The sequence below is a fragment of the Lissotriton helveticus genome, chromosome 11, assembly GCF_964261635.1.
Source record: "Lissotriton helveticus chromosome 11, aLisHel1.1, whole genome shotgun sequence".
Classification (NCBI taxonomy): Eukaryota; Metazoa; Chordata; class Amphibia; order Caudata; family Salamandridae; genus Lissotriton; species Lissotriton helveticus.
The window spans coordinates 301,360,242-301,375,534 of record NC_136072.1 but is presented as its reverse complement, the minus strand read 5'-3'; the positions used below and the strand labels follow the sequence as shown (position 1 = coordinate 301,375,534).

The window sequence follows — 15,293 nt, the reverse complement described above, 5'->3', positions numbered from 1 at the left end:
ACTGCCTGAGATACATGCTGCTGAAGTGTGCACTGGAGGGCAGGCATTTCACAAGGAGAGCAGAATTATTTGCGCTGATCTAGTGAGCTCTTACATTATGAAAGTAGTTTTCTGTATGCAACCACATCCGTTGTGGAAGGAAAAAAATCAACCAGTAAAAGCACTGTGAAACTTCAGTGCTCCTGGGAAGAACAAACACAAGACAGGAAAGCTACCAAATAAGGAGCAGGTAACGGAGAAAAATAATAAAGCCATGCAATCATGAACAATGTGCTTACCCGAAGCCTACTGTGTTTTTTAGTTGTCTCTATGCAAGGCTTAAAAATGACTATCACCTGAAATAATTTTACCTTAGTACACATGAAAAGCAAATTATTCAGGTAGCCCAGCATTGCTACAGACCAGGTGTACTTTATTAAGCACCACCAGAAGAGCCTCGTGAGGTAAGATGAGCTAAATACTATCTAGAATTAATCCTAAATGTTGGCTAGACTGGCTTAAAAAATGGCAACAGAGTAGAAAGACTGATTTTAAGCAAGTGGCGATCTGCCAATGGTTACCAAGTGCAGTGAAGTTGCTGACAAGTGATGTGTGAGCTCAGTACATGACTACTATAAGAGTATTTAACAACTATCGTGACCGCATACTAATGTTGCCGAACTCTGGAAAATCCTAGGCTAGTGAAGAGCAGATTGGAAAGGAACCTTTGAGCATGGACCTGGTGCAGGTCTGCTGTAAACATTGAAATTCCTGAAGCTAAATAATAGTTTAGGTTTATAGAGAACAGATGCTAGAACCAAAGCGGTTCCAGATCAGAAGATCAAATCACTAGACCTGGGATTTCAGCCCGCAAACATGCTGATTGGGGGCTATTTTTATAGCTCCTGCATGTGAAGCTTAACATCCCCTCACTTCGTCTCCGAACGCTGTACGATGCCACCTGTAACAAAAGACTGACCTGGATATCCCAAAAGTTCTCTTTCGCTCATCCTCCGATTTGTCAGACTGATACATCCAACATCCATCCTGACTGCTGTCCATGTCGATCTTTGAAGGACAAAAAGTGAGTTGACATTAACAATGGCTGAAAAGTAATTTGCTTGTTTGTACCTTGATCCCCTTTCTCCTTGTTGAAATATTGCATGGTTGTGCTCTGTATACTATGAACCCGAGTTTTTCTTGCTTCTCGCATATGCTATGTGTGGAGGAGGCTCCTGGCCTCAGTAATCGTCTGTTCGTAGTTTGAGGCATCAAAAAAGGGAGCAATTTTAGTTTCTCTCATTATCAAAGTGGATAATGTTACTGTGTTCTCAGTGCCCTCGCTGGATTGCGACCTGTTCTGTTTTTTAGATTGTAATTGCTACCAAGATTATTTGTTCATGTGGGGATGGGTGAGGCATGGAAGGTATCCATCACCTTATGTATGTGTGGTATATAAATAAATAATACCGGATCTAGGTTTTACTGGACATAGCAATAACAGATAGCTCAATAAATAAGAGTCAAGATTCGAGGTAGTAGGAGTTTGCAGGTTTAATACAGCATAAAGGACAGGAACAGGACAACCTGCACAGGAATAGGAGGGCAGGGCCCGGCAGCTGCCGGGGCTGGATCTGGGATGAGCGCGCTAACATTTAATAACAGTAAACAAGCATATATACTAAAACAGTTGCATTACAGTGAATACAATAGGCGGAGCAGTGGGTGTGGTCAATAGCAGTCACGAAAGATAAGGGTGAAAGTGGGTGTAACAAGAGGCGTATACATAGACATGTGATGTAAACGTAACAGAATATGTCATAAATGGGGCGGAAACATGGAGGGGGCTACCTAAGGAGCCGGGACCTCTAACCTAATGGTGCGCGCAAACTGACAATGACGTGTTACCAGGAGGAGCTGGGGGCTATGAACTCTGTGCTAGGAGCAGAGACTGAAGTCTGGAGAGTCAGGGCGACATGTACCTAAACAATATCTAGTATCTGATGTTTAGAGAACATGTTGATATAAACTAAAAGTCAGGAGGGGAGAGGCTAACAGACTCTAAGACTGGAGCATGCATTATTCTACATGTAGTGCGTGTTGAGGAATATTAAATGATCATTAATGCAGTATTTCTCTTACATGGAGACGTAAAGGCTAGACAATGACGGAACTATTGATGCGATTCAGTAGCTTAGGAATGCAGAGAAGGAGGACTGGACTGATAACTAGAATCATAACATACTCTTGGCAGACTCGGAGGCAGAGCCAGGCTGAACCGGGCACTGTGAGGCAGGAAGTAAGTGAAGGGTCAGGAACACAGGTGGGGGCTGTATCGCTCCTCAGCGAGGGCTCAGGAGACAGAAGCAGAATCTGGTGTCCGGGCCCTTTTGAGGCCTAGAAACGGGGACTTTACAATGAAATAACGTGCACACCGAGAAACGTGGCAACGTAGCTTTACATCGGCCTGATATTCGTAGTATTCACGAGAACTGGAAACTGGCATACTAGAGATGGACACAACTGTAATTGCGTCTTTAATCGAACATGGGGAATACATATGCATATTAATCATGCACACATAACATAAGATGGAGGACACGTAGGGACACAGAACATGGCAAAATTTACTTTTCCACATATGTCAAAGTGCAATTTGGGCGTTTTCCTCCGATTTGACCAACAAAAGTGTCTACTTCATCCAGAATACATTGTTTTGTAGTGTAATGTGTGAGTATGTGCAGGCCTTTAACTTCTGTGCTCTGTCTTTCACCCCTTAGATGCTCTTGTCTTTGCGGGAGGAAGTGTGCAAAAGGTTAGATCTACCTCAAGCGAATGTGGAGCTGAGTATGGGCATGTCAGGCGATTTTGAGAATGCAGTAAGTACACAGTTTCATTTGTTTTTCGTTCTTGCCTTCCCTCCACATATGGGTTCCAGAAGTTAACAATCTTTTGGCTTCACTAGCTCCTCCGGGAACCAATTGCACTTTCCAAAGCAGGGTATGTTTTAGCAAGTTGAGCAAAAGGCTTTACCCTGTCTGTGGTATACAGCGATTACCTCTAAGCATCAGAACAGTGTTAAAGTCTTACAATGAACACTCACCTTTTTACACTATTACTTGCTACAAATTAATCGTTTTTTTTTTTTAAAACGGGGAAAAGTACCTTCTCAGGCAAAGGATTTTCAACAAATCCCAGGAGCATGAAAACACTGACACACCAGCTGGTGTAACCGGGTGCCTAGTACAGCACTTTGATTTGGTTAAAGCATCAACAATTATTCACGTTCCTGTTGTGATATTTGTGCTTTGAAAAATCCTATATATGGCCCTCAAGAAAATGTCCAGTTACAAATGCCACTGACAAAGAAATTACTATCCCAAATGTATTTGGGTTACACATGGTAAACCCAATAAAAGCCCCAAAAGCTAACTGACTTTTTAGGAGAAAGCAAGAACTGTCAGGTGTCACTGAATCCTCTCCTACTGAGTTATGCTCTGTTAAGTGGGTTAGGCATCAGACAAACGGGTCACAGAATCTCTCGTCTGCAGGTGGTATACACAGAGGCCGGCAACCTGAAATCAGTAAGTGCACACAATAGGTAGGATTTCACACAAAATTATTGTTATTCATCGTTTATCTAAAAGTCACGTGTATTAGAATGAAAGCAATTATTAAAAACAGCTTGGCCGTTTTTGCACAAATGAGGCAATTGCTAAGTAAGCTCCAGTCCTATTTCATTACACATCACTATCTAATCAGTCTAACAGCACAGCTGTACAAGTTCTACTGACCATGCCAAATCATGTCCCCATACTCCTTATTGTGCCTTCAGGAATTAAGAGTCGGCACCTGTATTGAACAGGTTCTTTGAACCCTGCATCTTGTTAGAAATATATGCAAAATGTCACTGCCATCTTTCTTCCTTCTCCTTAGGAGACCAAAAATTTGAGGACCTCTTTCTTTGCATCCATATTTCATCTGCCATGCTTATGAATAGCTTGTGCACCAGTGAATGGACATTTTCCTCCTCTGTTTTGTTATAATGAATTCAGAAAAATGGTAATCCGTGCATACATTTATTAGCTGCACTAAGCCTGGTTTCTAGAGTCTATGCTTGCACCGCACACTGCTTTCATTTTAAATGCAAAAACCATGATCATTTAAGCAGAAAACAGGCTTGTATTTTATTTAGCTTTACTAATACACATGCAAGTCTTACAACGTATGTCGTACTTAGTGTAATGTAATGTAAACAGATTTATAAAGCGCATGGATACCCGGGAGCGTCCCCGCGCTAGAAAAAAAAAAGCCAAGCTCACAAAGGGAAGTGGAGTCAATAGGATCACTGGGGGAAGAGGAAAGTTTTGAGAAGCTTCCGGAACTGTAAATGACCTGGTTCAGCCCGCAGCTTCCGGGGAAGAGCATTCCACAGAGTTGCTGCATTCACAGAAAATCGGCGACCTCCAGTACGCGCTTTCTTTACTCTCGGGATTCTGGCCAGGCATTCGTGATCAGATCGAAGGGGCCTGTTGGCCTTATATGGCAAAACTAAACTCAGGAGCTCATTTAGAGCCTGTTGGACAGGCAACCAAGCTGCCGCAGTGGAAGAAGTCTTGGACTGGACCTGCCATAACCAATGGTATAGGTCTTATCACAGTGACGGCACCAACCTCCTCCTAAAATGGTCACTAATTGTATTGTGGCAAGGGACTGAGATAGAGAGCTAGCACAGGGCGGCTTTGATGTGACTGGGAAACTAAGGCTTGTAAATCTTAGGTTCTTGGCTGGAGTGAATGATAATAGGATGTTAGCAAGGTGATGGGGCAGCAAACTATTTGCTTTGTGCGTAAGTTTCATCATCTTGTACACTGCCTTCTTTTTAATAGAAAACCAGCCAACTTGAGGGTAACGTGATGAGGTGGAGGTAAGCCTTGACAGACTCTTTAAAGTTTGGATGGTTAAGTTTGACTGTTTAGGGAAGCCCAACAAAATATTGTCTATCACAATTTTGGTGTACCTCAATATTTTTACTCTGGATAATTTTAGTCTTGATATTCCATAGTAAAATCATAGATTGAAGAGTGTGTTGTGGGTGGGTGAAAGGACACTGGGTTCTTTAAAAAGTTTGGGTTAAGAGAGAATTTTAAAAGCAGAAGGCGGTGAGGGTGGGTGGCAAGACCCTAAGTAATTTTTTTTTTTAATGTTGGCTTTTGAAATTTTCATGAGGGCTGTGTGGGAGTGTGGTAGGATGCCAGGTATTTTTTTAGGATACCATGATAACCAGAGGGTGGTCAGGGTGGGTGGCACAACACAAAATGTGACATGATCTAGGGGGCTGAGGCATGTTATGCCATGTTGTGTATGGCTCCATCTTCAAAACGTATACATGGTAGTAGTGAACCCAAACGGGACAATTTCCGCACCTCGTACAAATACTTTATACAAATTAATTAGCTGGTGAGAACAACTCCCAGAAGAATTGTATATACAGAGGTGCTATTGAAGTTATGGCACCCTACTACCAAAGGTGACTCTTGTACATTAGGAAACTAATGTCCAACCAATACACATTCAATAGAACTGCATTCACCACCATCATAGACAGTTAATATAGCCATAAAAGTCATGGATCATTATAAACAGGAGTACAGTATTCAATAAACGTTGTCAATCCTTGTAAAGAAACATACAAATAATGTTTTCTCTCATGAGCTAAAATAACAAATTCCAGTTGTTTCTCCAAACTTTTCACTGTTAGTTTATTCTGTACACTGACACTTCCAGCAAAGATCAGCGAACACGTGTTTCCTCTTTAAAGACTTTTTCAAGGAAGGAAGGAATATAGATATAATAAATGTTTCTTGATGTTTATACACAAACGGTGGCTAGAGTGCAGATACTTCTAAGTTCATATGTTAACATTCTAAACATGTATAAAAATACTCCCTAGATATTTATGCCATTTTATTATATCGAAAAGAGAATTTAATTGTACGGAAATAAGAGTATACATAGACTGAGGGAGAAATTAAAAAAAAAAAGTTTTCAGTGATTGTAAAGTCAAGCCTTCACCAAAAGTAGTGCTCAAGGTGATTTCACCCAGCTGTGGCACTTTTTAATATTATAACCATGAGTTCTGTATTCCAGATCCTAGTGATCTTTGTGTTATAGCAAAAAGCCATGAAAGCCCATGTATAATGGCTGGAATGATTCTGCAAATCCAAGAGTCTGGAACAATGAGAATAAAGGAAATCCACTTTAAAACTGGAGATGAAAGCGTAAAAACACGCAATAACGCTAATGTTAGCGGTTCACTTACTTCAAAATAAAAAAAAGCATATCAGCCACGATTCCAAAATTTAGTCCAGGTTTGAATCCAAGCAAAAGTATATCAAGCAACAGGCTGTTATCTACAAAAAAAGTTCAGATTATGTCCTATCAGAGAAGGATCACAGGTGCCCCGTAGTCACCCCATAGATCCTGTTCAAAATCATGATCATTAAGGGAAATATAACGCAGTCGTGCCCATCATCAGGCGAACATTCACACGTGAAATATACTCATGCATACCTCAATGTTCTACGATATAGTATATAAAAAACAAAGTGTTCGAAGTGGAGCTAGGCAATAAAATGAACTCTACTTCGTTACGTCGGTGTTCAAAATTAATACATAGTAAATAAATACCCAATATAAAAGTTGGTTCTCAAACCATGGATGCGCTGCTACGATGAGCCACAGTATTTAAGAAGTGTAGCGGAAGTCCATGGTAAGCTCCCTCGCTGCAAAAAAATAATAAAATAAAGATAGTTATATAGAGTGCTTGTGCCCTAAGACGTGTAGAACGTCCGTCTCATTAGCAATCCTCAATCGAGCCTCAAGTGAGTGCACCTGCCTGGTATCACCGCAACAGTATCCCGAACACACAAGTCCATATTGGGGAATGAACCTGAACTTCTATCTTTCTATTACATATGTAGAGCGTCCCGGTCATGTGACTCAATTTTATCTAGACAGTCCAATTCGTCAACAGCTTCATGAAGCGGAACAAGTGGCAGCGTCATAATGGAATGGTTAAGTCTTGCATAACGTAGAGACAACGGTCCACATAGTCTGCTTGTGTCCACTACTTGATAAAGGTATACAGGAAATAACATTTACCAAATATCTCAAAAAGACCCTAAAGTAGGAAACCAAATACTATTGTAAAGATTCAAAACAGTCCCATTTGAAAAAAACTGATAGGAGAGATAGCTGATTCCAGTTACTGCCATGTTGGAGAGGTTGAAGTCCCATATATCGTGGTCTTAGTGTAAACAATGCCTCGCATATCAAGCTAAACTCGTCTCAGAGTAATCCAAATTTCTCCTAAAGGGTTGTTTTTCTTCCTAGTGCACATGATTAAAACTATACGCGAGTAGTACCGATATCGACTAAGAAACTTTTTTTCAAAGCTACTACATATCCATCAGGTTTCAGCAGGCATTCAAAACCATCATTCCATTGTCAGTTTCATGTAATCCATAGATATTCAAATATTCATTCAAGGCTGCAATATTCTGACAAATGGTCTAAAAACACGTCAAGTGGTAGATCTATATTGTCTCTGATTAAATAGAGACATGGTATAGTCCACTAACCCAATTGTGTTGGAAAATAGACAAATGAACGAGATGAAATTCATAGAAGAGGTGGTCAATATCCTATCGAAAATTTGTTGGTACATGTTCGTTTCAGGTTTCAAGATTGATTACATTAGTCCACTGAGATCTTACAACTTCTTATTTACACATAGCAGGAGACATATTGCATGATCGTCTGACTAAGTACAGAACATTGTTCTTTCTCTTGGTACTATCTTATTGTAATGGATAACAACAAGAGAGAGAGGGAAAGAGGCACTCCTAAACCCCTGTAAATCAATAAACAACAACGAAAGAGTGACTATAGTAAAACTAGGAAACTCCTGGTTAAACAAAACAGACAAGGACAAAAACCAGTGTATGTAAAAAAAAAAAAAACTCACTCACCTACCTGGTCGGTGACATGCTTCATCATAGGGTTCCACCAGAGAGGCCGAATGCCTCCCTGGTGTGCTTCTATGCCTGGTTTACACTACCCTCTGATAAAACCTTACTGCTCGCCCACACTACCACAAATAGAGAGTAAGGTGCTATCTACTTTTACCTCTGCCTACCTTTGGGGTTCCACTGGACTCTTTGCACACTATACTCATTTTGATATAGTATATACAGAGCCAGCTTCCTACACATTCCATATCCTCTTACGTTGTAATTGCAAGCCCAACAGGGAAAACTATCACATACTGGCTCCTGCCTCCAACTTTCTATGTAGGAACTGAACCTTAAACTAGTCTAAAATATGATCCTTTTATTTCCGTTTTTTTACTCTTGCTATTTGACACCTGTATCCACAGACAAGTATATAGCCCAAGCTTTGAGTGACCATCTAATCGCAAAAATACCCTTTATACTAAATTCTATTATCAGCCATATCGAGACTGAGAATAAAAAGCAAGTACTTAAAATTTACAGAGAAGTGGCAAGATCGGGTTAAATTTGCTCTGTGCAGGCTCTGGTGGAAATTCTGATTGACCAGTGGCTTACACTGAATTGAAGTATGGTATATGATTCATAAACATTGGATTATAGAAATGTCTACTTTCATAATTGTAGTCATAAACCACTATAGGGGCTAAATAAAGATGATAAACCACTATAAGAGCTATAAAAGTGATACAGCACAGTGCTTATGTGCGTAAAAGTGTGACATTTTTTTTGTCAACAGCTACAGTAATGGTTACAATCTATAAATAGCTGATAGGTTCTCAAACGATGGCTCCAACAACTCATCAAGAGACAGTAGCTCAAAGGAAGTATTGTGTTGACCTTTCGACCGCGAAGAGGAGTTATGGTCGTGGGGTAAACGTCAGGACAGAGCAAAATACATTTAATCAATAGCAATAGAACAGTGCCTCAATTTGTCTCTGATTATGGGCAAGTACAGGAGTGCCAGTAGCGGTTCTAGCCACCTGGCCTTCATGGACTTGTCCAGTGCTTTTGACTCCGTCCATCAGGAGAAATTGTGGGGTTTGATGGGAAAAATGGGTATTGAAGAAGCCCCCATCTCCCTTCTACATAGGCTTCATATTTCCACTACAGTTGCCATAAGATACGGCTCTTGGGAGGGGGCAAAGGACGGGGTCCATTGTCTCTACAGAAGTTGTTCGGCAGGGGTGCATTTTAGCTCCATTTCTTTTATTTTTTTTATTTTTTATTATATCCTAATGACTTTGAGGCATTTTTATTAGAGAAGGAATTAGATTTTCCTAAAATTGGAGACAACCCAGTCCCACTGTTATCTAATGCGGATGACACCGTGCTAATGGCTTTGACAGCTAACAGCCTCCAAAAATCACTTAATTCTTTTACGGATTTTATGACCGCACTGGATCTAAAAGTTAATTTTATTAAATCATATGTTATGGTGTGTGGCCCCAAAGCAACTAAAACTAGAACATTTGCTATAAGGGGTAAGATTATTGATAAGGTGCCCAACTTTACATATCTAGGGAACATTTTTAATAATACTATGAATTGGGACCCCCCCTTATTACTGCAAGGGCCCAACATACTAGTCGGGTTGTGGAGGGGTTATTCTGCTTTGCCTGCAAGTTAGGCCACAAGCCGGTGACATAATTGGTTACTCTCTACAAAGCTAAATGCTTATCTGTGGCATCTTATGGGGCAGGAGTTTGGGGTTACCATAAAAGCCGACACTTGCAGGTCTTGGAAAATACATTTATAAAAAGGCAATTATCGACCCCTAATAGTGCCCCCACACTTTTTTGTCCTTATGAGCTGGGGCTGGACTAGCTTGAAAATCAAATAGATCTTGCCCCTTTGTTCTTTGGGCAAAGATCTGGCTATCTAAGGACCTAATGTTCTCAAGGAAAGTCATTAAGGACTGTACCAACTTAGATAGCGCATTGTCGATTTCTTGGCTCCGCTTTGTGAAGGATACATTTCATGAGATATGCCCGGGACACTAATATGACAATCCTGCGCTCATCCATACGATTATAAAAGAGGCGCATTATTCTGTGACAAATATGCGCCGCTTACAAATGGTAGTGACAGGTCCCTCGTGTTTGTTCCCCGCAGAACAGTAATTGTATCTAACTTTTACCACCATTTCTCAAACACAATTCTTTTTGACTAGATTTCGTCTAAACACCTTGCACTCTTTAGTGGCATTTCCCAAACAATCAGGATGGGTTGATGGATTAACCCCTTGTCCGTGTGACAATTTGGCAGCTCGGAGCACTTTGCACTTTATGTTGTTCTGTCCCCTTCATAAAGAGCCTAGGGGAAAATTCTTAGCCTCACTTTTGAGGGAAATCCGGCCATGTACCTATATAGATGGTTTTAATTTTATGCATTCTTTGTCTACTTTGCCTATTTGCACTACAGTCTCTAATTATATTAAAGTTGCAATGTCTATAAGAACGCTCTATAAGTCAATATAGATTAACAGAAGTTTTGTAACCTTTTTAATAACAATTCTCCTCATTCATGAAATTTTATGGTTGACATTATAGACTGTTACAGTAGGTTTTTGGCGTTATGGATTATATACCCTATCAAAAGTGTCTGAATGCCATCTCTTAGCTTTTTATACTGATTTTTTTTTTATACCTCAGTAACTATACAATATGAAAATGATATCGCAGAAAGTATGTATGTGAAACTTTTATGGTCTTTCAAACCAAATAAAGTTATTTTTGAATGTGATATTCAATAGCAACCCTGAAAAGAAAGCAATAAAATGGTTTGTTCAAGTGGCGTAGCTAATCCCTTCAAAAACTGTCTCATTACGAAAGCTTCGGGGTCCGAATAGTTTACTGTAAAAGTATGGGCTATCTCGATGTAGCCACATCCATGAACAATGCCATTTGAGTGTTCTCATCAATTCACTTAATCTGATGCATAGAGATTTTCGTAAAAGTTAAGTAGTGTCTGCGTACTGAGTGCTTAGGGTGAAATTTACATACAGGGGCTCCAAAATGTGAATAAAGTAGATATTGACTCAGCGAGTGAATGGACAAGAATTCGGTAGGAACAACGGCACAAGAGGAGCAGATGAACTAAGAGGGGCAAGATAGGTTGATTGTACACAGATTTATAATGGGTAATTCACATACAGGCAACATTCAAAGGGGAGAGTGTGAAAACAAAGGGGTCATGGCACGGCATGTTTTCCACATGTAACCAGCCTTGTTGGCTCAGAAAGGTTTTTAAGGATTGGTGTAATACCAGAGGTGTTACCTGCATGCATTTAATTCCCACATTGTCTCGCAATATGAGTTTGACCTCAAGTGATCATTGTCTGATGCTGCAGCACAGAAATATTGCTGAAGTTGGGAATGCTGTTCTTTTTATTTTTTTTATTTTATAAACACATTTTTATTGATTTTAAAAACACAGGAACATATCAGCCAATACACGGAAATCACAAGTATGAGTTCATTCGCACAAGCACTATACTCCCAATCACATTCCCCATAAAAATGCATAAGCGGAATTCGGAACCAGGTTAAGCAGGACCCTCCACATTTCCCAACCACTTCCCCCACACTCTGCGGTATTTCTTTACGCACCCCTTAGCTTTATAAAGAGCTTTATCTTGGGTCGCGCACCAGTCCACCCCTCTTCGCCACCTCTCCAGGGTGGGTGGGTCAGGGCTTATCCAGGCCGCCGCTATGTCCCGCTTGGCCACCATCATAGCCGTGTTGAAAAACAACTTATCATTCCTGGACCCATCGAGCCCGTCCGTGATCCCCAGCAAGGAGTGACGTGGGTCATGGGGAACCTCTCAGCCCAACACCTCCGTTCGCTCCACCTCAATGGATCCCCAGAACTGTCCCACGCTGGGACACAACCATACCATGTGGAGGAAATCGGCCGGGGCATAGTTACATCTTGCACATGACGCATCCGGGCGGAAACCCGCTCTGTGCAGGCGAAGGGTAGTGAGGTACGCATCATGTAAAAAGTACGAGCTGAACCAGCTTGGGTTTGGCGGAAAAGGTGACTATTCTGGGGGCCATAAGGGCATCACGCCAGTCCACCTCGTCAAGGGGGCCCACCCATTGATCCCGTAACTTGTCTAGAGATGTGGAAGTGTTGTTAATGAGGGTATGGTAAATGTGGGACACCCCCCCCCCCCCCCCTCCAAGTCTCCCAACATCGTTTGGGCCTCAGTGGGGCTGTATTCGGGGAGTCTTGTGTCGTCCGTGATATGCATGTGGAGGGCGTGTCTCAGTTGCAAGTATTTATAGAACTGGGATGAGTGTAGGGAGTAGCGAGTGTAGAGCTCCTGGAATGACCGCATATGGCCCCTTGCCCATACGTCTCCTAGCTGGGATATGCCTATAAGATCCCAGGTTCTGAACCCCTGCAATCCACGGACTGAATGCTGTTACTTTTATACCTAAAATCAAGCTCTATCATCCTTAAGTACAGTGTTTAATGGAGTGAAATTCCAGTAAGTGCCTAGGTCCTAATTTAGCGCACACTATTTTTCGATCTTCTGCATTTTAGGTTATATGGTGGTTTGTGACCACCTAGGGTGTCACCTTTTGCTTGCTGCCTGCAGTGTCAGGACCGATAGATTGTCCTGGACAGTCAATAGAACTACACCAGGCTTTGTTATTCCAGACTCAATGGAATCTCAGTTTGGTAGTTTTGCTTAGATTGAAGCATAACCAGTGCTTACTGTGTACTGTTTTGTGCAGGTGTGCCTACGGGCTCATATTTTTGGGAACCAGCACTTGTTTTTCCTCCCCAGACTTTCACTGACCGCAAGAGATAGAAAAACACACAAGGAGAAAAGAAGTAGGAAGAGTATGAAGGAAAAACCTTGATAAAGGGAGAAAGCAGAAATGAAAAGAAACCTGAATGAGTGAGATAAAGAGCGAGGGGATGCCTGGTGGATTAAGAAGCGTTGGGTGGAATCCAGGCTATACAGTATTTGTATACGCACCCCATCCCTCGATTTTGCTGGCTGCCGGCTTCTAAATTTGGGCACCAGCGCTTATTCATTTACAAATTAAGCACTGAGCATCTACAGGCGCTAGAGCTATTTTCATAAGTAGCCCTGCAATATGGCAGGTATATGTGATCTGGCAGAGATTGGCAGCTTCATTTACGGTTTTCAGATCATAAACTTTAATACAGGCTTCTGTCTGATAGAATGCAATTTTGTTTTGTCATCCAGAGGACAAATACATTTATCACACCCCTCTGAAATTGCATTGATCTTTGTAATTGCAGAATTCTTAAGTCTTAGTTAATTAAATTTCTTAATCTGTTTTGTTTTCAAAAGTTGATATTTTAACCTTTTTGACGCTGATGACTGAACCGCTCCGTCATCAGCCGCTGTGGCGCTGTGCTGTGCTGATGACGGAGCGGTTCCGTCATGGCCCGCCGATGCACCTGGGCGGCGCTGATTTCGCGCCTGCGCGGCGTGTTCTATTGAGCGGGCGGGGCCATGACGGAACCGCTCCGTCATCAGCACAGCTCACCTGAGGCTGGTGACGGAGCGGTTCCGTCACCAGCGTGTGAGCGTCGCGCGGCCCCCCGCCCCCTTAGCGCTGCGGCAGAATAGCCCCCGTGGCGAAGGTGTTAAATTGATAAAACGTGTACAGGTTTGTGCATCCAACTTCTTCACCTTCGCAGCATTCCACTATTACGTTTCTTTTTTAGTTACCAAACTATGGTTTATGTAGCTGCCAATAGGAAATATACAGAGGACAAATGAGTACTAACCGCACACAGCTATGAATGCTGGCAAGGGAAACGCACTTAAAAGGCAACTCTAGATCCAGTACAAGAATAATCACATTGACAAGGTATTTTACTGTAGAATGCTTTAGGGAAACCTGAAAATAAGTGGGATTACAGGCAAACTCCTCTAAATTTTGAAGATAATGTAATTATGCACTGGGAAACAAAAGGTAAATAAGATCTTTCAACTTATCTCTAGGTTTCTAATATTTTAAAATAGTTTTTTCTCTTTGTTTCGTCAGTTAATGTTCATGTCTTTTGTGGTAACTATCGATCTATTTCTGTGACTGCTCACTTGTTGATAGACCATTTTAATTTAATCTAAACTGCTTCTCTCTACATTTGCAGATTGAGGTTGGATCCACAAATGTTCGAATTGGAAGCACAATTTTTGGAGAACGAGATTATCCAAACAGTCCCAAAAATGACCGCCATGTGGAGCAGGCACAAGACAAAATGGCCGGGCTGGCTGTGGAGGAGCGCTGAAAGTTGTGTTAAGAATGTGGTGTAGGCAGTGTGGATCAGTACCTAGTTCTAACACAAAGAAGCCAACGCTATGAGCCTAGACTTAGCCCTCTAATTGCAGAACTTTAAAAGCTGCGGCCCTGCAATGCTGTGGGTCTTGTAAGCACTGCAGGTCTACTTGCTATTGCCTGAAAAAGTTCCTTGAAGAGTTTTAGAATCATTCACATATCATTAACTTTGGGCAAGTAGGGGAACCTAGGAATATTTCTGACGTCTCTATGGTTGGAAAAACTTTCAAAGATCGTTACTCCTTTCTGTGATGGCAATTGTACTTTTTGAAATTCATTATTGTGAAAAAATCAAGCTTTCTAATCAATAAAGTGACATGTCTGTTATTAACAAATATTGTACAACTATTTATGAAATAGTGTGCGCATGTTCTGGTTGGAGTATTAAGTGCCTTTACTTTGCTTGATGTCTCTGGCTTAACTACCTTGTATCTTCACTATGAAGACAGTCTCACACTGCGAAAGTCAACACAATGTGTTACTTTCTTTTTGGAATTACTGTTGATGGATGGCCTGGTTAAATTAGACATGCATATTTTGCTGGTGCAAATTTTTTTATGGAATGGGGGCGCAATGATGGCTGTACCAAACAAAGCATAGTGGAGGAGGTATTCAGAGCTAGCATTCATGCTGGTTTTCTTTACCATTTAATTGGAAATGTGAGCAGTGGCTGAGCATTGAGGGACCCATCTTCTGCAGCAGCATAATCGGGGTGCTGTCCATATTCAATGGAGACCAGAATTGCCTCCTGCCCAGGTGTCATAATCACATTCCTATGTGCTCTCAAGAAAAGGGGATTGTCTGGCTTGCTAAAGACTGTACTCTCTTTTATCTAACATATATTGTTGAATCTATTATTTTCGACTCTAGCCCTACTTGTCCAGGTAGGCAGAAAGTATATGGTTCCTTG

The 15,293-nt window shown here is 41.4% G+C and overlaps 1 protein-coding gene across 1 annotated transcript in view; it reads left to right on the top strand.

Moving 5' to 3' along the window:
• The window catches only part of PLPBP (pyridoxal phosphate binding protein), a 63,266-nt gene extending 48,548 nt beyond the window's left edge, over positions 1-14,718 (top strand). Inside the window, exons 7-8 of the mRNA XM_078665417.1 lie at positions 2,760-2,858; positions 14,199-14,718. Coding sequence (XP_078521543.1) covers positions 2,760-2,858; positions 14,199-14,336 — 237 coding nt within the window. The 3' untranslated portion in view covers positions 14,337-14,718. The remainder of the gene's footprint in view (positions 1-2,759; positions 2,859-14,198) is intronic.
• The last annotated feature ends 575 nt before the right edge of the window (positions 14,719-15,293 follow it).